This window comes from Perca fluviatilis, chromosome 6 (assembly GCF_010015445.1).
Source record: "Perca fluviatilis chromosome 6, GENO_Pfluv_1.0, whole genome shotgun sequence".
NCBI classification, from domain to species: Eukaryota; Metazoa; Chordata; class Actinopteri; order Perciformes; family Percidae; genus Perca; species Perca fluviatilis.
Window position 1 is genome coordinate 32613376 of NC_053117.1, and position 21877 is coordinate 32635252.

A 21877-nucleotide genomic window follows, 5' to 3' on the forward strand; every position below is an offset into this window, starting at 1 on the left:
GCTGCTTGATATGTAATTTATAAGGGGGTTTTGTGTTGTTGTTTGAGCCATATATTTATTTTATGATTTACACCGAATATGACGTATACAGTTTCTGGTTTACACCACAAGCCATGAAAGCAGACAAAAAATGATTTGTCTTTTTATTAGTTGTTTATCTTTGTTTTAGTATTTAAGAAATAGGACAGTTCATTGCATTGCAAATGTTAACTATATGTTAAAAACTAAAGTTGGAGCATATGCACACATAGACACAAAAGTCTTCTTGTCAGTTATGATAATCTAAACCTCATAATTTCAAGGTTCGACACAAACTGATTGACTATCCGATAATGAATTCAGGAGCACAGACAATAAAACACAAACCTTTCAACAGAAGTTTCTCTTTTTCAGCGTCAAACCCACAAATCAATGTTTCACTTTCTTGAGATTTTGATAATTCAGACTGTTTTAAAGAAAATATTGTACCTAATGTAATTCATGGGAATCCTCATCAGCCTTCTCTGTGTGTCATGGACATCTTCTTTTATAAACATCTTTTTCCAAGAAAGTCACGTGTCAAGCATCAATTGTCTTGTTTTATCATCTTAGCAGTGTATACAACCAATTTAATGAAGATTGAAGATTCACTTATTATTTGGATATATGTTAGTGTAATTGCTCTTTTCTCTCTTTAGTCCTCTCTTAAAGCAAAGCTTTTATCAATATTCGGGTGAAGCCTAATATTCGATATTCCTTTATTGAGCCTCAATTTAGCAGGCAAGTTAGCCCCTACACCCGCCAGAAACTATGTTTAATAAATAGCAGATGTGCTTCTCCGTGATCGATGTCTTCTCTTTCATGTACATGTCAGGGTACATGTTGTTAAAAAAATAGCAAAACAATTCACAAGAAAATTATTTTTACAAGGCATGTCTTTAAAGACAGTTTTCTCAAAAGGAGTTCAGAAATCTCCACTTTAGTAGCACTTACATACACCAAACGTTCCAGTTTTGTACCTTTCTATATTCTGAAGGTTGGCATAGTTGTGTGTGTGTGTGTGTATGTGTGTATATATATATATATATATATATATATATATATATATATATATATATATATATATATATATATATATATATATATATATATATATATATATATATATATATATATATATATAGCCTGATTTATATAACTTCCTAAAAACGTGTAGAAAATGGATTTTGTATGGCTGTTGACAGTATTTTCTGATTTATGTAGTGATATAAAGAGCTATCTAAAAGTCCGTCTATAATAACTTTTGTCTCTAATATGTCAACAAAATGAAACGAGTAAGCACATAATTAACAAGATAATGCTTTATTTGCATTTTAAACATACAATGTCAGAAAACGTGTGTCTTAATGTAAGTAATCAACTGGGGAAGTTTCATAGTGACCCCCCCCACTGCTGCTGCGCTCTGGTGCCCACAAGGGGGCGGTAACTATGGTAAAGACAGTCAAGCACCATGCTAAAAAAAAAAACAACAACCCTACGTCACTTCCGGGCCCAGCACAGATGATTATTAAAGGTTTGGAAACTGAAACTGTTGGAAGCTACGACGAAATTGATGAGATGGCTTTAACGAGTTACAGACTGTCAAGTTAACAGGTGAGCAGATGTATTAACTTATTCCCTGTACAATTAATACACATTACGTTACGAGTTACAAGAGGACGTTTATAAAGTCACCGGCTGGTTAGCCACGTTACATTAATGTTAGCCTCTCCCCATTCATTGACGTGCTGTCAGTTTGGTTGAACTTGGTAAATTAGCGGATAGCTAGCAAGTTATCTTACCGGACTACGTTGTTTTTCAGTCAGAAGCTAGCTAGCTAACTCAATACATACAAACGGTATTAGCAGATAGCCGTGGTGCTGTAAGTGGTTATGCTACATTACTTTATAATGCAGTGGTAACTTTCGTTGATTTAACTAACGTTAACTAGTTTACTAACAGCAGTGTCTGTTTGTAGCTTACACACTGCTGCTGTTAGCAAGCTAACGGTGGCTCCCTTAGCTTCAGAAGTTTAGACAATTTTAACTGCTAATCTGTCAGCGGGATGTGATAAAATATAAAGGGAGAATTGTCTCTACAGATGTTAAATTGCAGGTAATGTACAAATATGTGATTGTGGAATTTGACTCTGGCTTTTTGTTGCTCTCAATGTAGAAATAGACATACAGCTAAAATTAAGGAAAACAACCCATAACAAGGTAAACATAAACATTTCACTATTAAATATTGTGGTTTCTACTCCACTGCTTTCTTCTGACAACGTTAGTTACATTACCTGTCCAGGGAAAACTATGTATTTCCAGATGTGTTGAATGTTTGTAAAAAAAAAACTGAAGGATGAAGTGTTCCTTTTTATATGTTGAGAAAATTATCCTACTTCTTAAGCTAAATAAACTATTTAAACCCCCTCTTGGGTCAGATGGAAAATGCATCAGCATAAAGCTAAAAACGGGGCTGTTTTTTGGGGGGGTTTTTTGCTCTGAAAGGTTGACTTTTTAGAGATATGTAGTTCTCAGAGGACAGCGATGCTAAAAACATATGATGATTTTATGATGCATTGCTGCAGATTAAACTAGACAACAGTAAATAAAGGATTAAACCATAGCACTACAATGCAAAATACACAATAATGCAGCAGTAATGTTAATCCAAAAACACCATATGTAAGAGTAAAACGCTGAGAGGGTACTCGGGACAACTATGACTTTAAGAGCATTTTGCTGATGCACATTATTTTATTAGGACTTTAAATGCAGGACTTTTACTTTTCACAGTGTGGTAATAATACTTTTACGTAATGATCACAAGAGAACACTAATATTATGAGAAATACGACTTCAAACCTGATAACCATATGTGGAATGGGATATTTTTTGGCTAATTTGGTAAACAAAATATACCAATAGACCAATATACAGAAGTAAAATGTATTTTGAATTTCTTTGATTTGGTAGAAAAAAAAACTAGAAAGGGAGAAGCCATGGCCTGTGCCCGAGTGCCACTGGATGAGCAGCAGGTGACCGAGCCGGGCCCGCTGGGAAAGGAGCACACACTGCCTGCACTGGTGAGTCAAATCATCTCATCTTATACAGAAATACACTCCAACAGCAGTCTGTGGAGCTCCAGGAAGTGTTGTAGTCGAGACCACCTATACCGAGACCAAGTCTTCACCAAGAATAGTGTTTAGAGACTGAGACAAGACCAAGACCAGACCGGTGCGAGTCCCACACTGCATGACACGATAAAATGTGGAAAATGCTAACCATAGGCACTCCTCAAATTGATCTGAAAGATCCACATTTCCATAAAAAAAAACACCCACAGAAAACAAATTAAGACTATTATTCATTCACCTCTTTTATTGCCACAAGTGTATCATGAGAAGTGCCTTGATAAAATAATCAAAAGGCAGTTGTGGTCTTGAAATAAAATCCAGAGTCCTCTTTATTTGAGACAGAGTAAAAATGCGGTCGGTTCCGAGACATGAGGTCTTGAGACCGGTCTGGAGACCAAGACCGATCTTTATCAGAATCAAACTCTGAACTTCCTGTTCAACAACAGCACCCGACCAGGAAGGAGGATCGCTGTTTTGTGCCTTACAAGTCCCCGCCAGAAGACTGCTCTCCCGCTGAGGTGGAGGAGTTTATGGAACATGCCAAATTCATCACAGAGGACCTGGAGTGGCTGCTCACACTGCCCCATGACAAGTTCTGGTGTCAGGTGAGGCACCATTAACATGTAAACATCTCTCTGAGCCACAAAGGTGTATAGCAGTCCTTGTAAATGTCCCCTCCCTCCCTCCGCTGCTTGGGTCGGTCTCCTCCACCAGGTGGTCTTTGATGATTCTCTACAGAGGTGCCTCGATTCCTACCTGCATCAGGCTCCTCGAGGCCTGGACCTCGCCTCCCTGCCCTCCTCCCCGGCGGTGGCCGACATGCAGCGCTCCGTTCACAGGGCGGTCTTCTTGACCTTCCTCAGGATGGCTACGCATAAAGAGTCCAAGGTAACCGCAGCTCCCAAATATGAACTAGAGGCAGTGGTGATCTACTAATCATGATCAGTAAACCGAAATGACAGCACATCAAGTGTAGTATTGTCGCTGCCACTCCCGAGTACGCAGCCTTGACCTACTGTTGCCTTGTGCTCCTCTTCAACAGGAGAACTTCCTCACCCCGGCTGTGTTTGGAGAAATTATCTATGAGAACTTCCTGTTTGACATTCCCAAAATTCTGGATCTGTGTGTGCTCTTTGGAAAGGGCAACAGTCAGCTGCTGAACAAGATGCTTGGTGAGCTGTTTGTGAAAGTCCAATTTAAATCATTATAGGGTATTTCAATGGTGTATCCATTAGATTAAAATATGTCCTGAAGATGGGTAGTTTGTATCTGTGTTGTAACTCTTAGTTAACTTTTACAATGATGTCCTTTTTTTAGAGAACATTTTTACCCAGCAGCCATCTTACTACAGCGACCTAGATGAGACGGTGCCCACTGTGTTACAGGTAAGATCATATTTAAAAGATACCCTCTGTACTTACTCTAACTCTATATTTATATGGAAAGTGTAAGATTGTGTTTTATTTAGGTTTTCCAAAAAGTGACAAGATACATGAGTCACAAAAATAATCTACTATTTAGTTGTAAATGTCTCTCTGTAAGATTGTAGATTATTTTCCTCCTTTTATTCTCTGTCGCCTTCAGGTGTTCGACACCATCCTGGATAAGTGTGGTCTCCACTGTGAGGGAGCCACAGCCATGGAGCCGATGAAGCTGAACGCACACAAACAGCCCACTGCCATGGCCATGAGCCAGCAGGTCAGACAAACACACACGTCTCCAGTCCTCACTGCATGTGAAACTAATGAAACGATAACAATATCTAGTAGGGCTGCACGATATAAGGAAAATATGCCATATGCGATAACGTTGTTGAATATTGCGGTAACGATATTACCCGCGATAAATAAACGGATATTAAAGTGTACTCAGTTCTGCATTTCTGCTGCTTTCAGTATTCTTCTAAAACACAACAAGTTGCTTTGTTGAGTTTGAAACGAATAAAAGGAAATCATTCCCAACATTCTTTTATCGAACAAATTGAACGTTGAGTTAAACATAAAAGGCACCACTAAATAAAGAATGACCGAGCCATTTCTACTGATATGTTCTTTCAACTAGCACATAAAATCTCTGTGTCTATGTGTGGCCGGGTTGGCTCAGTGGGTAGAGCAGGCCACACAAACGGAGAGTCTTATGCCTCGATGCAGAGGTCCAGGGTTCGAAATCCGACCTGTGACAATTTCCTGCATGTCTTCCCCCTCTCTCCCTCCTTTCTCACCTAGCTGTCCTGTCAAAAGAAGACGGAAAAGCCCCCCAAAAAATCTATCTATCACGATATGTTGTAGCCTTTTGCGATATGTATATTACGATTTAAAAAAAACAACAACTATATATTGCAGCTGTAATATTTAGCATGTATGTGTGGGCACAAGCCCATTGTCAAATAAAAACATCAGACAGTATTTATAAGGCTGTTCCAGCATGGAAATGTCTTCTCTGCAAAAGTGATTATTTAGATAAAACTTGATCTTCAGATATTATTTAATAAAATGTGTTGGATGCCTGTCTGCTTTAAGCCTCAATGAATAAATCAGGCCTTCCTTAGAAACCAGGCTGATTAGGAATACGGTTTTTAAATGTAATTTTCTTATCTATAAGAGGGGGGTTGGGACTGTTGCTTGGACAAAAAAAGACATTTCGGTAACACTTTACTTGAAGGTATCTACATAAGAGTGACCTGACACTGTCATGACACATGAACCCTAACCCTAATCCTAACCATAAAACTGAATGACACTTAAAGAAGCGTTATGTCTTAAACGTTTATGACTTGTTCATGATTTTTGACACGTTCGAGACAGTGTCATGTCCCTCTTATGTAGATACCTTCAAGTAAAGTGTAACCGACATTTCTTTCTTCTTAACTGGCGCTATAAAAGTCTTAAATTGAAACCATTTTATTTGGATATTCAGTTTACTGCTTTACTAATGGTGACAGGACGACGTGGTAATAAGCAGCCAGTGATTCATGGTAAACGTTTTAACTGGAATTAGAGTTTATTTATGAGTCTGGCTGATTGGAAACACAGAGGGACACTACTATACTATATGTGTTTTCTTTGCTGTCCCAGGATCTTGTAGATCTTATTCTGTATCTGTGTGACTCGACCACCACCATCCATGCCTTCCTGGATATCTTCCCTGCCGCCTGCTCCAGCTTCCACTCCCATGGCTTCCTCAGCAGGTAGACCGATGAAGTAAACCTGGCAGCATCGCAGCCACACCTTCGCAAAAAGCTTCTCCTGATCATTTTGTCTTCTCTCCTGGCAGACTGACCTCGTTTTATGAGGCCGCTGTGCCTGACCTCGAGAAGGCGGTGAGGAAGAGAAACTTTGACGATAAAGGGTGAGCTTCTGCTGCATTTAATACTTTTTAAAAAAACACCAAAAGATTGAGACCCACTTGCTGAATACATGAATGAATGATAGTGAATATTTCTCCCAAACCCTCCTTTAGTCTTCAGCAGGATTTGTGGAAGAGGTTGTCCCACTCCTGTCGTAAGATGGTGGAGATGGCTCACCTGCTGCTGCATCACACCTGCCTACAGCCGATCCTAGAGGGGTGAGACCTCCAAACTCTCAACGGGCATCTTAGCAGAGTTAGCGTTACACATGCACAAATTAATTCTGCTGAATTTTGTTGTCTTGCAGGGGAGAGAACATGCAAACATTTGCAGAGGAGCTACTACAACATTTCACATCTTTTTTACCTGAGAAAAGGTAAAATGACTGGTTAAGATCAGGGGGTCACCTCTGAGGCTCTGGGGGAGGGGGTTGTTAGTTAGTTCCCTATTCAATCTTATAACTTTTTCTCTTTTATGTACAATGTATAAAGGGGTTTTGCCGTTTCTTTGTCCTTTCAGGTTCTTGTCAGACTATGATGAGCAGTTCCCCATTGCAGATGACATCAGCCTGCTACAACAGGCCCTCCCTGTCATGTATCCTTATCAGTTTAAAACAATAACTCTGTGAACATAGATGTTTATGGCTAATAACATTCTGCACACACGGCTACCAAAAAAATAACCAAATGTGTGTGATGCATGTTTGTTTTAAGCAGAGCAAATCAATTCAAATTCAAGACACAGATTAAAAATTGTGGACCTTAGGTCGAAATGTAAAAATTACTTTTAAGTACTTTCTTTAAGATCAGCAGAGATGTATATTTACACATCCGCAGTATGAGTACAATATATTAAGTGCAACAGTAACAAAGTAAGGTGAAGAGCTGCAATGATAAGTAGCAATTATTTTGATACTCAATTAATATTTTAAAACGTGATGGTTCCAGTTTCTGAATTGTGAAAATTTGACAATTATCTTGGTCTTACATTATAGTAAATAAAATAGTTTTGGCTTGTGACCTGTTGGTTGCACAAGAAAGACATTTCATGACCTCATTTTGGGCTCTAGAATATAGCATATTATTTTGTCCTAATGTTTTGTAAACCAAACGATGAAAAGATGGATTCATAAACGAATCAGCAGATGAATCGTAGCCCTGATCAAGTCAACCGCCAGTTGTGGTGGAGACACATCCAGGGTGGGAGAAAGTCTCAAAGCCAGACTTCAGTATCAGCATACACCCTTAACCTGCTTCCCTCAGCGATGAGACCCGGACGTCCTACCTGCTCCAGGGGGTGGAGTGCCTGGGACTGCGTGGGCCGACGGAGACCACACAGCCAGACTCCGCATCAGGGAGCAGCGGGCGTTGGTGCTGCTGCTGCTGCTTCAGCTGGCTTTAAATTTCAGGAGGCTCGAGAGCTAGAAAGAGGAGAGGGCCTGAGGGGAGCGGACGCCATGTTGGATGTTCCCCAAAAAGGAAACAATGTGAGTTGTTGTTGTTATTATTACTACAGTTAACTAAATATGTGTGATTTTAAGATTTATATATTTGATTAGGACAATGCGCATTAATCAACATTTATTTAAATGCGCCAGTGTTAGCCAGTCGGCTAATTTTCAACTGACAGCTCAGCATCCTATATTCACCATCAGTGGTTACCAGCTGAGGGAATATTCAAAGATAATGTCATATTGTTTGCTTTACAAGATACGTTAAGGTAAAACGTAGGGCTGCAACTAACGATTAGTTTCTCGATTTAATAGTTTTGTCTATGACATGGCAGAAAGTAGTGAAACATTTCCGTTATGATTTCACACAGCCCAATGTGAGATGTTTAAATATCTTGTTTTGTTAGACCACAGTCCAAAACCCCAAAACATTGTTGCCTTTTTCTGATGATCTTCTAATCGTCTAATCGTTAGCTACTAAAGTGTTAATAATGTTAATAGAAAAAGATGGAAGCAGCAACCTTTTTATTTCTGTAACATCTGTCATGAAACCAAACTAAATAAGACAAACTAAACGTTTTCAAACGAGCGTTGACGGTGTCGTCTGTTTGTCATCAGGGTGCGGGGTGTCCGGTGAGCGAGGGCGAGCTGGAGTCTCTGCTGACATGTATCAGGGACCTGCTGCCTGATTTGGGCGAAGGTTTTCTGCTGGCCTGTCTGCGCGAGTACGGCTACAACTCTGAGCTGGTCATCAACAACATCCTGGAGGACCGCCTGGCCCCCAACCTGGACAAACTGGACCGAGCCATGCCAAGGTGAGACCACGCACTGAGTTGGCCCTTTTACGTAAAAAGATTTCTATGTTCTGCCACGAGGATTGTGCCGCTGAGCTTTTTATTTGTAAAGTAGCGCTTGTTGTTTAAAAGAAGGCCCTCATTTTTGTTTCTTTAATTTCAGTTTGACTCTATGTTCCATATTCAGTCATCATGATGCACATTTCAAAATTCACAAAAATGAGATTTAATACAAACACTGCCAAAATACTTTGCAGTTTAATTAAGAACTGTATTTGAGTACGTAAGAATGTGTATCGTATATATCACTATTTTCATGATCAGCAATGTCTCCCAAAGGGCCCCAACTAATGATTTAATGCATTTATCGATTTAAGCTACGGATGGATTTTGTTTAGTTCATGAAATGTATGTGTCCACCCAAGAGTCCAAAACTGGTAATTTTACATTGATATGAAATGGAGAAAAGCAGTATATCCTCTAATCTTACAACCTAAAATATGTGACTCATTTTTGCTTTTCAAATGATTTACTCAGTTCATCAATAATCCAAATTGTTGCTACTGTTTTAGAACCTTACGTATACAAATCATCAAAATGTGCAGATCATTTGTGTATAAATGATGATATTGAAGTCTGGATTGTATCAGCCATGTTTGACCCTGTTCTCCTTCTGTCCCCTCAGGCCAGTGAAGGAGGTGCTTCCAGATGTTCTGGACGTCAGATCCAACGTGTTTGATGATGATGAGTTTGACATTTTCCGCAGAGACGAGGTGGACATGTCCCGCATATGGAAGGGCAGGAGGTAAGAGCACACCGGAGGATTAAACCTCCCCGATTCATTACCTGATTCATGTGCCTGTAAAATTCTTCTCAAAATGTTTAATAAAAGCCAAGCAGGACGTCCAGATGTTCCTATCTCTGTGTGCAATGCTGCTCTGAAAAACAAAAAACAATATAGGGCTTATTCACAAAAAACGGAAGTGGGTAACCGCGGCCATATTGTTGAAATGCCATCTCCTGTTGCTAGTGGCAACGCGCCGATTTGAGTTGAGCAGCTGAGCACAGAAACGTAATGGCTTCATCTCGTCGTTATCAAGAGCAGATAAACTTGAATTGGTTTTGACCCAAAAACATTTAGTAAAGATCCGTCGTTACAATATTACAATATATAACTAACGTTACCTGGTTAATACAGTATCCACATACACGGCGCAGGAGCTGAAGGCGTTCAAGACGCTGGAGTCCTACAACAAATAATAATAACAATAACAAAATAAAAATACAGCGATAACACCGACGGTGTCACGCTTGCAGTTGCCAGCTGAGCTGCAGTGGTAACTATGCAGTGGTATCTAAGGCTAGGTCAACAATATGGCCGCTGCGAACACTGTTGACGTAGATCGAATAACATCTACACTTGTATTTAACCCCTGTTCTTTTTTTTTTTCCCCACTTTTTTAAAATCTTTTTTTCCCCAGACACTTTGTCCATTTTTTTTCAATGTTCTTGTATCATTTTTTTTTTTTTTTTTTTCAAAATGCTATCAAATTGAATAAAACGCCCAAATTCAACGATAGTGAACTGATCATTTATTTTACGGAACCATCCACGTTATTATTTTTATTTATTTTTGACAATTTGGTTGAAAGAAACCCAAATTTTCTGATATAGGAATCTTTTGAAAACGGGTCACATTTGACCCGAGGTCAACAGGAGGGTTAAAGAAAGTGAAGAAGAGGTGAGCCTGCCTGAGCTCAGGTGTAATCTTGTCGTGTTTTCTCACTCTTGCAGGAAAGGTGAGAGCGCTCGAGAGATGCTGAACGACAAGAAGCACATAGAGGAGCAGAGATCTCGTTATCAGGCCTACGAGACGGTGGTAGACGAGGTCGTCATCGAACCCGGCGAAAGCGCCGAAGCCTACGGCCTTGACGACGACTACGACGACGAGTACGACGACACCTACGACATGGGCCAAGTGGGGGCTAACGACCTGGATGGAGACAGTTTACTGAACAGAAGGTAAATCGGTTTCATTTTTTGATCGTGATGGAGTCGAGACGGAGTGAAGTGGAATTTGAAAAACACCTTTTTTAGATTTTGACAGGGTGCTTTCTAAATTTGTAATGATGTTCCTTTGGTGGATGCCAGTTACTGGTACTTTTTTCATTTTCATTGTGTGTTTCTGTTTCCCTGCAGGCCTTTCACAATCCCACAGATCCTGAGAAAAGGAAACAAACCAGAATTGGAGGAGGAGGAGGGTGAAGATGAAGAGGAAGATACCCTACAGGTAATTACATCATCAAAAAACAGCACATCCAACATCACAGAAAAAAACTCTTTGACCCATTTTAAAGCTCAGTGAAAGTTAATTATCTTACTGTAAAATCTTATGTTTGCAGTTTACTCCTACAGGATTATGGATCTTAAATTAAGACCATTTCAGACAGCATGTTGGTCATGTTGGCATCTTATACACGTCAAACTACACTTTGTAAAAGTGAGAGCTCTGGTGTATAACACTGAATTAACTTTTAATCAGCAATTCTAACTTTAACTCAGTTCTTGATCTTGTGTGATCTACAAGCACCAGTCATCAGATGTAATGGATTATAATTGCATGTTTTTACCATTTTACAAGTTGTTGCATATGAAAAGATTGAACACATTGGGCAAATAAGTTTTTGTGCAGAATAAATTGCTGTTCAAACATTGCCTAATGGATTTAGCTAGCTTTGTAATCTTAAATGTTGATGTAGTCTTTTCCTGCAAAATGTGTGGTCACCAAATATTTCTGCATGTGAATCCATTGTATTTCAGAACAATGTAAACCGGGACCAGTTTGTGCAGGACCCGGCTCTGCTGAGAGAGAGGGCTGAAGCTAGAAGAGCTGCCATGCATCAAAGAAAAGGGTAAGGAGTCAATATTTACTCATTGAAACTTGCACTGCTCAGCTGGCTTTCCATCTAAGAAGTTTCTTCAAGAAAATAATGCATTTCTAGATATTTCTCCTCCTTTTTTTCCCCCCTCGGTTAAGACTTTGCCTTGTATGAATACAGGGTTTAAGGGGAGAGGATTGTAAAGCCCTCTTGAGACATAAGCTGAATGGAAATTGAAAAATTGCATCAAATGTCACTAGACAACACTAGGTATAGCTGGCGTGGTCTGTCAGTTATATGGTTAAAGAAAAAACATGTAAATTCTTCCAATGTCTTGGTAGTGTTTTTTTTAAATTCAGGAAAAAAAAAAACATTTCAGTGGACATTTTTCTTTTAACTTGGATGGAAAAACGCTCAACACCTCTGTCTTTAACAAAAGCCCCGCTAGAAGTTCACCTGGTGGCTCCACCCACACCTTTTTTGTTGACTTCAGTTCATTCTTCTTTCCCAGTTTCCGACCCGAGCAGCGTCCCAATAATGTGGTGGGCCAAGCCAAAGGCCGAGGACAAACCCAGGAGACATTAGTAGACCGCCGCAAGAAGGAGGCCAACAAGAGCCGCGGGGCAAACCACAACCGGCGCAACATGGCCGACCGCAAGAGGAACAAAGGCATGATCCCCTCCTGACCCGCGTGACGGCCCGCTGCTCGAACCAAAAACGACTGATGGTAGGAACAGACGGCAGGAACGTGGCTGAGGTGCGAGTCGGTGAAGGGAAAGAAAAACTGGGCCCTTGAGTTTTGTTCTGGGTTAAATTTGGTGCCCATATCCCCACTATCACACCTCAGCTGCTGTCTTTGCTCGAAGGAAAAGCCACAAAAGGTTTTAAGTTGTTGGTGGAAAGTTGCTTTAGTTTACAGACTCTTGGGCAGGGCTTTTGTGATCTGAAGTTGCCAAGCAGCTTGACATGACTGAACATCTGCTTTTAGTGTTTGAGCCTAAAAGACGTTCAGCTCTTTGGCCCAAATGGGTTTCTTTTAATAGCTCATTGAAAACCAAAGTCCTGAGTGTGAGCCAGAGACTGAGGGCAAAGAATAGGACCTTTCATTTTTGCCAAGTAACACATCCTTTATTATTACAATCCAGAGTGATCGAATTAAGTTTCTTTGACATCATCATCATCATCAAAAAGAGAACATAGGAATAAAAGGAAGCAACATCCAGAGTTTGGGAGAAGTTGTGGTTCCTTCTGTAGCTGGAAGAACAATTAACTGACCCGGTGATCACGTCTGGACATCAGTGGCAGACTGCGTTGCTCTTACTACTCATCCTGTATGAGTAGGTTGTGTGAAAGCCGCCTGCATGCAACGTTCAAGTGCATGCATGTGATGTCATCCACCCAGTTCGCACCACTGTTGTCCAGCCTTTGTAAAACAAAATATAACAAGCGAAGTCTTGAAAAGAAATCCACTCATAATCACGCTGTCGTGTTTGGAAGCACGTGCTATACAGAGGCGCCTCGCGTCTCTGACTAGCTGTGGAGAAACCTCCGACATGTTGCCATGCACAGACTATTTTCCACGAAGAGAACAGATCTATTAGAGCATTTTGTAACAAAAAAAAAGCACATGTAATTGGTTTTTGGAGTTGACATTGCAAAAAAAACAACATTAAATAAATACAACAATACTATGTTTGTAACATCCTTCAAGTTTTGAGTCATTGACAAAATGCTTTTTCCTTTCACAATGTATACAGTACAATGTGTTTGAGACTTCATTAGAGCTTCAAAAATACAGCTGCATAGTGGCATACGCTGAAATTATGATCAGTTATTTGGCAAGTAAACTGCTGGAACATTTGATAGAAAATGTCCAATTTCACACTATTGTAGACTTTTACTGTATGTAAACAGTTAGATTTTGTTTGAAGTTATATCAAAAGGAATAGTTCATTTAAAGAAGCATGCTAATTTGCTTTAAAACAAAATCTGCCTACCACCACCTCTAATTAACACATTAAATCTCAGTTTAATCAAAAGTGTAGAAGATCAGTTGTGGTTTTAAGGTGGATATCTGATGGCCAGGAGCACTAACTTTCTGCACTTTTGAGGTGAGGTTGCCTATAATCAGAGACTCCAGGGAGTTGCTGCTCTCGGCCATCCGATAGTCCTGCTGCACATATCCACCTTAAAACCACAACTTGTCATTTTTACACTTTGATATTTGTATGGATTAAATAAACGAGATAATACGTTTTAGAGGTGCTGGTAGGCGGCCTTTGTTACCTTCGCATAGAGCCATTGCAGCCGTACATCAGAGGTAAGAAAGCATGAGGACAGGTTTATCTCATGATGAATGAGATGACCTTCTGATGGGACAGTTCTCATCTGTTTGACCATTAGAGCAGGACTGTTTTTGACTTCTTCACACAGACCTTCTAAAAAGGAAGGAAGCAGATAAGTATAAGCAAAGAAGGGTGAAAGTCCAACTAAGCTCTGGCCACAAACTGCAAAATGTTTACTACCTGTTTAACAGCCCTATTACTAATGGTTTTAAACTGTATAAATGCAACTCAATGATCTACTGTAACATACACGACTTAAGGAGAATTCAGGAGGTGCGTTTGTGGTTTCTTTCACTCTGCAGTTCAGTCATAAGGCATGTTAAGGACAAGTGCAAACCACTTTTTCCACATCTGCTACTACCTGTAGCATCAACAACTAACCTTTAATACCAAAGTATGAGTTTGGACAAGAGCTAAAAATCAGACAAAGTTAGTTATTGACATCATCTGGACCTAAAGTGAACGTTTACACTGGCCACTGCTTAAACCCCTAGAGGAGCATTGAGTTTTCACACAGAAACAACTGACTCCCGTGTTATCGCTCAGGTTATCAGTGTTTACTGATTTAAAGCAGAATGTCTTGTTGCTCCTTTGTTTGCAGAAACACAGAGCCGAGGTGTGAGACGTCACATTGAGCACAAACACCCTCATGAGTCACATCTTCACTGCTATAGATTACACAAATATTTCCACAATTGGTAACATGATCCCGGGAAGACGTACTGTTTACACTCAACAGTACCTGTGCAGTACTTCATAGTATTGGTTTTTACACTGACACTGTATGTCTGTGAGACTTGCTGCACCCACCCGAAGGTCAGATGTCAAAATCTGACCCCTCCACAGTCCAGGCGGCCGGCCAGCTGCTGTGATGAGTTTATATTTGCTCCCACAATCCATTGCTGGAAGAAGGAAGCGGCGAGGTCAGAATAAAAAAAAAAAAAAAAACTGCTGGAGTGTCACTGAGGAAGAGACGAGACTCGATTCTCAGAGCTGCGGCGGGGGGGAGGCGAGGCAGCCGTTAACTGTCTCTGCAGACGCTGCCTGGAGAGGGTTGGACAAGAAAGGCATTTCAATTTAGAGATGAAACCAAAAATCAATAGATTAGTGAGTCAACAGAACATTAAAATCAGCAACAAAAAAAATTAGAACTGTTTTATTTTTGCCTTTTATTATAGGAGGCAAAAAAGTAATGGTCAACTTTACACATACATGTGATAAATTAGTGGTATTATACGCTGTGCGTAATGACAGCTGCTCTGGTGGAGAACCTCACCGAAGGGACAGTCGGTGAAACGGTGTGCACTTTTTCTTTGCTAACTACCGATATGCAACCAGATGTTTAAGGGCGTGGCCTTTTGTTAATTCATGATAGTGCTGGGTTCCTGAACTCACCGAGGATGCTGCGTTTGCACAGAGGACAGGTGTGATGCAGCAGCAGCCAGGGGTCGACACAATCTCTGTGGTACTCATGGAGACACGGCAGCACACGTAGACACTGAGACAACAACACAGGAAACAACAGTTTATATCATATCACTGCAGCATCACCTGTCCTGCACATGGTCTACATGCCTCAGTAACTTTTTATTTTATTTTTTTTTTAACCCTTGTGTTGACTTTTTCAATTTTTGTGTTATCAGAAAATATGGGATGTAGAAATAAAAGCTGAAAATGTGTAGAAGAAACATTTTACAATTTAAAACATTGGAAAAAGCAAAACCAAACTGAAAAAAAAGGCGTTGAAAAAAATTGGGAAGAAAACACAAGGGTTAAATCTTCAAATATACACCTGTATATCCTGCCACTGGTTTGGTTTCTCTGCCTTTAGTCATGAGTAAGAGTATTATTCACAGGATACTACCACTTCTACTCGCCTGCCTGAATTCAACCAGGGAAACGATAAGCCAAGTCTAACTCGGAGAGCGTATGTACAGTATGTAGGAGTGTTGTCTGACCTGGTTGTTGTTGAATGGCTCCAGACAGACTGCACAGTTGTCCGTCTCCGCCGGCTGGGACGGGTCACACCACGGTTTGGGCTGACGATACCTTTTGGTCTTCAGGGACGACATTCTCTTCAGGACATCCTGTTTCGGAAAGAGCTGAAGAATACAACACAGCAGAACATCACGTAACATGTTATCTAGATGAGGAAAGGACAAGTTCTCCTCACAGAAGACATGATCTGGTTGGATATGTGCAACATTTATTTTGCATATTTATTACAAAAGTTACTATTAGGCTTTAATAGTAGCCCCTTGACTAGCCACTTTACTTTCAAAAGTTTGTGTCCACATTGTACAAATTAACTGCTTGTTGGTACACTTCACTGAAGCAACAGTATATTATGGTTATAAAGAGAACTATATTTTTTTTCAACCTTTTTTTGGGCTTTTCCAACTTAAATTTTGACAGGACAGCTAGGTGAGAAAATGGAGAGAGAGAGGGGCAAGACATGCAGGAAATCGTCACAGGTCGAATTCAAACCCTGGACTTCTGCATTGAGGCATAAACCTCTCAGTACATGTGCATCTGCTCTCCCCACTGAGCTAACTTGCAGTACAGAAATGCCAAAATATGTCTGTACAAGTGTAAAACTGCTCAGCAAAAAAAAAAACTGAGTTTACCTCCAAGTCGTCGTTCAGCTGGTGGTCCTGGTACTGCCAGCGAGCCTGAACGATGACTCCGGTGCTGAGGATCAGAGCCACCAGGAGGACAGTGTCCCACAGCTGCTGCAGGTACTTCTACAGATACACAGAGAAGAGCAACAGTACTTTATCATCTGGCTCCGTTACAGTTAATTTGTTTATCAGTCTGTAGCACAACACAAAGAGAAGTAGTAGTAGTCTTAACAATACAGTTCAACTACATTCACACTGAAAATTGTATTTTTACAATAGGATTTATATCTTCATTTTTGCAATATGCTTCTCAAACCTTTTATTTTTTATTATAGACACTGAAAGTACAATTAGAATATTAATTATTTTTTTTTTTAATGTTATAGCTTAAGGGATTATTTTGAGAAAGTAGTCTTCAGACCCAACTGACGCTAACTCTTGAGGCAATTTGTCAGACTTTATGTGGCTCCCACTGGAGCCACAAAGGGCTTTAAACAACTATTTTCACATATGCAGTAGTACTCCCCAAAACCTGTAAACAGACTTTGGTGTGTAACATCGATGGAGCTCCCTACTGTAAGTGCTACAGCAACTTGAAGAAAACATGTTAACAAAGCTGATGGTGCGTTTGTTCGGCTCCCCCACCTGGACCTGAGAGTTGGTCTCTCCCGTGCAGATGACCCCCTGCCACTCTCCGTAGCGACCTCCTCTCGATCGACCACAGCTGGACCACAGCGTGAGCGTGGCTCCCTGCCCGGACACACAGCAGCATGCGCTCACTGTCAGCTCAGCCTGTCATCTGTTCACTCACCACCGCAGGGTGACAACAACTGAGAAACACACTGTCAGCTGATAGACTGAGGAGCTCACCAGGTTGTCCTGCAGGATCGTCTTGTATGTGATTTTTGCTGTCGCTTGAAGACCCCTGTGGGGAAAGAACTGTCATATCGTGCAAATAAAGATTCTCCAGCCCTACATTTACACACACTCTCTAACCTGATTACTGTAAATAACCAGTTTACATGTTTTCTCTTTTTTTTCATTCATGTATGAAAGCTTGTGTGCAGGAAACATCTTATTAATGTAAAAGAAATTAAAAAATACCATTTTTCACATTAGAATTAACCAATCAAATCATCGGTTTATCCATGATCCAGTTAATTTATTCAGTACCAGTTATTATAGCCTACGTGACTATCATTAAACAATGTTCAAATACTGGTAAATACAACATCTGTGTTTTGATCAATTCCTAAGCAATACTACTACTTGAAATTACTGAAATTTTTATATATATATATAGTGCCCTCCATAATTATTGGCACCCCTGTTTAAGATGGGGTCATGGACTTCTAAAAAATTCTCCTTTTTTTATAAACAACATAGAACTCAAATGCAAAAAAAGAGAAAAATCCAACCTTTTATTTAAGTACATTACTTTGGTGGTAAAAAAAAAACTTGAAATCATGTGTCCCACAATTATTGGCACCCCTAACAATTCCGCTGAAAAATGTAATAGATTTTTTTTTAAATATATTTTTCTGTAGTTGCTAAAGTTGGTCAGGGTATCTAGGAACTTTTAAATAGTAATTCATGACTTCCTGTTTCCCTGGGGTATAAATATGACGTGACACAGAGTCCTAATTCTCTTACCCATTTGTCAACATGGCAAAGACAAGAGAACACACAATTGCAAGTAAGGCAGATGTGTGTTACGCGTCGGAAGTCAGGCAATGGCTACAAGAAAATAGCCACTCGCCTTAACTTGCCCGTATCTACAGTCAGAGGAATCATTAAGAAGTTTAAAACAACTGGAACAGTGACAAACAAGGCTGGAAGAGGTCCCAAGTTTATCTTGCCACAACGCACAGTGAGGAGGATGGTAAGAGAAGTAAAAAAAAGTCCTAAGCTCACTGTCACAGAATTGCATCAAAGAGTGGCATCTTGGGGTCACGAAGTCTCAAAAAAAAACAGACGCTCTCTACATGCCAACAAGCTGTTTGGGAGGCATGCAAGGAAAAAGCCTTTTCTCACTAACACTCACAAACGTAAACGTCTGGAGTTTGCTAAGTGGCACCGGGACTTCAACTGGGATTGTGTGCTTTGGTCAGATGAGACTAAGATTGAGTTTTTGGCAACAAACACTCTAAGTGGGTCGCGTGGCGTAAAACAAAAGATGAGTATGCCGAAAAGCACCTTCACCACCCGTGAAGTATGGTGGAGGATCTGTGATGCTTTGGGGCTGTTTCTCTTCCAAAGGCCCTGGGAACCTTGTTAGGGTGCATGGCATTATGAATGTTTTGAACTACCAAGACATTTTTAAATAAAACCTGATGGCCTCTGCCAGAAAGCTGAAGATGGGTCGTCACTTGGTCTTTCAGCAGGATAATGATCCTAAACGTGGCAAAATCTACACAAAAATGGTTCAGCAGTCACAAGCTCAAGGTCCTCCCATGGCCATCTCAGTCCCCAGACCTCAACCCAATCGAAAACCTGTGGGGTGAGCTAAAGAGGAGAGTGCATGAGAGAGGACCCAGGACTCTGGATGATCTAGAAAGATTGTGCAAAGAAGAATGGTCAAAGATCCCTCTCTCTGTGTTCTCCAATCTTGTGAAATGTTATAGAAGGAGATTAAGTGCTGTCTTGTTGGCAAAAGGGGGATGTACAAAGTATTAACATCAGGGGTGCCAATAATTGTGGGACACATGATTTCAAGTTTTTTTTTTCTAAATGTGTGATTTTTTTTTTTTACCACCAAAGTAATGTACTTAAATAAAAGGTTGGATTTTTCTCTTTTTTTGCATTTGAGTTCTATGTTGTTTAAAAAAAAAGGAGAATTTTTAGAAGTCCATGACCCCATCTTAAACAGGGGTGCCAATAATTGTGGAGGGCACTGTATATATATATATATACACATGCATTCCTACAAAACATGTTAATTTCAAACAACAAAATAAATCAAACATTTTAATCAGTCATCAAAGTATATAAATAATAACACTGCATAATAACTTATCCAACAAACAATATAAAATTAAACAACTGTATCACTTCAAGCTGGAAATATCAGTTCAAAGAGTAAACAATTTTCTCAACTTAGGCTAATACAGACACAGACACCAGTTGGAGCTGAAATACTGCCTTAAACTTGTTATTGTTGAATTACTACAGTAGGTTGCTAGCATGCATGTCAAAGCACTGTTTGATCTGTTGGTGGAAATCCTCAACTGAGGAAGCATGTGACACATGATATGAACTCATCTGATTCATAATACAAACTGTATTTTGTTACTTTAAATCAGTGATATGAGGGTAAGGTAAACATATCTGTTTTCATGTTGGCAGTAATAAATAATAAGGTGTTCTGTACCTGAGCAGAGCTCCGATCAGCTTGGTGACATTTTCAGACGTCTGGATCACAATAATGGGCTTGGACAGCACCTGAGACAGATCCATCTACAACAGAAACTGATTTTTAGGTGATGAATATGGTCTATATTTTAAGCTTCAATTTTCAGCCACGTTTCTATCATTTTCCCAAGAAATGTGGCTAGCCAAAATCAATATAATCCGTAATCTCTTTTAAATTAAAGCACCTTAAATTCTGTCTGTTAGTTCTGATGTGCACATTTCGGAATACATTGCTTACACATCGATGGACACACACAAAATAACAACTGCAAGAGAAAGCATGTAAAGTGACAACAATATGATGATTGAAAAATTAAGAAATCAGCTGGTGATTGAGTTTTTGGAGATTTACCTCACTGACAGTGTTTTGGTTGAGAGCTAGAATGATCAGTGCAGATGCTCCAAGGACCAATGCTCGCTTCATCTTTAACGGAGAGGACGAATGTTAAGTTGTCATATATGTCTTTACCAGTGAGAACAAAATTCAAAGAGTTAAGTAGTAAATTGAACTTCTTACCTTATTGACCATAGCATCAGTAAAGGACTCCTGGTTTCCGGTGGAGGCTTTGCTCTCATCCATCTCCACAGGCACCACTCCTATCCACGGCTCCTGCTCTTTGGTGTCGTCCTCACCTTTTCCTGCGCTCACCTGCTTCTCCTCATTCTGGACCTGAAGACAGAAAACAAGCTAAACATTTGTACTGAAAGCTACCTTGCTAAGGGCCCGTTTAAGGAGGCACGAGCTATACTTTTCCACTCACTTTTGTGACCTTTATTATAAACAAAACCACTTAAATTCACTCAATTTAAATCTAAATTTAAATCTGAAAATACCAGTATGCCTGCTGACATTATTGGTTGTTCTACTGAAAAATATATAAAGCTAATATATCTCACATGGTTTACTTCCTACTGTAAATCAGGATTTCCCCATGCATAGATGTAATTATTTATAATTTATTGTGGTATTTGTTTTCTTTTCTGAAATGATTGACACGAATATAAATGGCATGAGGTTATCAGGTTAAAAACTTTGGGTAACGTTAATGAACAATGGTCAGGAAGAATCAGACTGTAAAATTTAATTAATCTATAAGTCATTGGGAAGAATAGAGGTCAATAGGCTCTAACGTTAGTATCTTATTTTGCTAACATTTCTGCTATTTTTAGCCAAAACAAACAACGTTAATGACGTTAGTCGTTAGATGCAGCCCTAGTGCTCTTTTGTAGACTCACCAGGACCAGCTCTCCCTCCAGCTCTTCGTCCCGGTGCTCGGAGCTCCTGCTGCCCCTGCCGGACTCCACCACCTCCCCCTGGAGCAGAGCGCTGACGCCGGGCCGCTGCTCCAGGAAAACCTCCACCAGAGCGACCTGCTCCGCGGCGACCAGCAGCCCCGGCCACCGCAGCAGGACGAGCGGTAAAGTTACCCAGAGACAGCACCAGCAGCGAGCTGAAACCATGGCCCAACAACAGATATAAATACTGATGCAGACGGTTATAAATACATAAACCTTATCAACTGTAAGCAGTCATTTTAGAAAAGCTGTTAGCTAGCATTTTCTTTCGCCCGTTAGCTAACAATGTAAACAACGGAGGACAGCTTTCGGCTCCGACCGGAAGAAGCGGGAGGATCATTATCTTGTATACAAACCGGTAAATACCGAGACGCCAATACTTTCAATAATTTAATAATTTATCTAAGATAACTATACCGTATTGAGATAAATAAAATTCAACGTCAGTGTCACATATGTGGTTCTTCCGTTAACTTGCAGTTTTTATTTTTTTTTTTACCGTTGAGTTTATACAACCAGAGAAGACTGTAACGTCTGCAACATTAGATAGTACCGCCCCATACTTCCGTCTTCCGTCTATG

At 40.1% G+C, this 21877-nt stretch overlaps 2 protein-coding genes across 2 annotated transcripts; one reads left to right on the forward strand and one right to left on the reverse strand.

Moving 5' to 3' along the window:
- Positions 1-1516: 1516 nt before the first annotated feature.
- On the forward strand, positions 1517-13314 carry ascc2 (activating signal cointegrator 1 complex subunit 2). Its single transcript, XM_039802540.1, is given in 20 exon segments — positions 1517-1632; positions 2994-3103; positions 3601-3759; positions 3869-4042; positions 4197-4326; positions 4472-4539; positions 4739-4852; positions 6229-6341; positions 6428-6502; positions 6614-6718; positions 6808-6876; positions 7020-7094; positions 7763-7801; positions 7803-7986; positions 8569-8765; positions 9430-9549; positions 10539-10766; positions 10944-11034; positions 11565-11656; positions 12135-13314. Coding segments are annotated over 19 exon segments (2292 nt in total). The 5' UTR covers positions 1517-1632; positions 2994-3019; the 3' UTR covers positions 12310-13314.
- On the reverse strand, positions 12736-21703 carry rnf215 (ring finger protein 215). Its single transcript, XM_039802544.1, has 10 exons — positions 21237-21703; positions 20518-20670; positions 20353-20424; positions 19960-20045; positions 17460-17514; positions 17235-17339; positions 16596-16712; positions 15927-16070; positions 15364-15466; positions 12736-15012 (listed from the first exon to the last, which is right to left on the reverse strand). Exons 1-10 carry the CDS (start codon positions 21459-21461, stop codon positions 14990-14992), a joined length of 1083 nt encoding a protein of 360 aa, XP_039658478.1. The 5' UTR covers positions 21462-21703; the 3' UTR covers positions 12736-14989.
- Between the last annotated feature and the right edge of the window lie 174 nt (positions 21704-21877).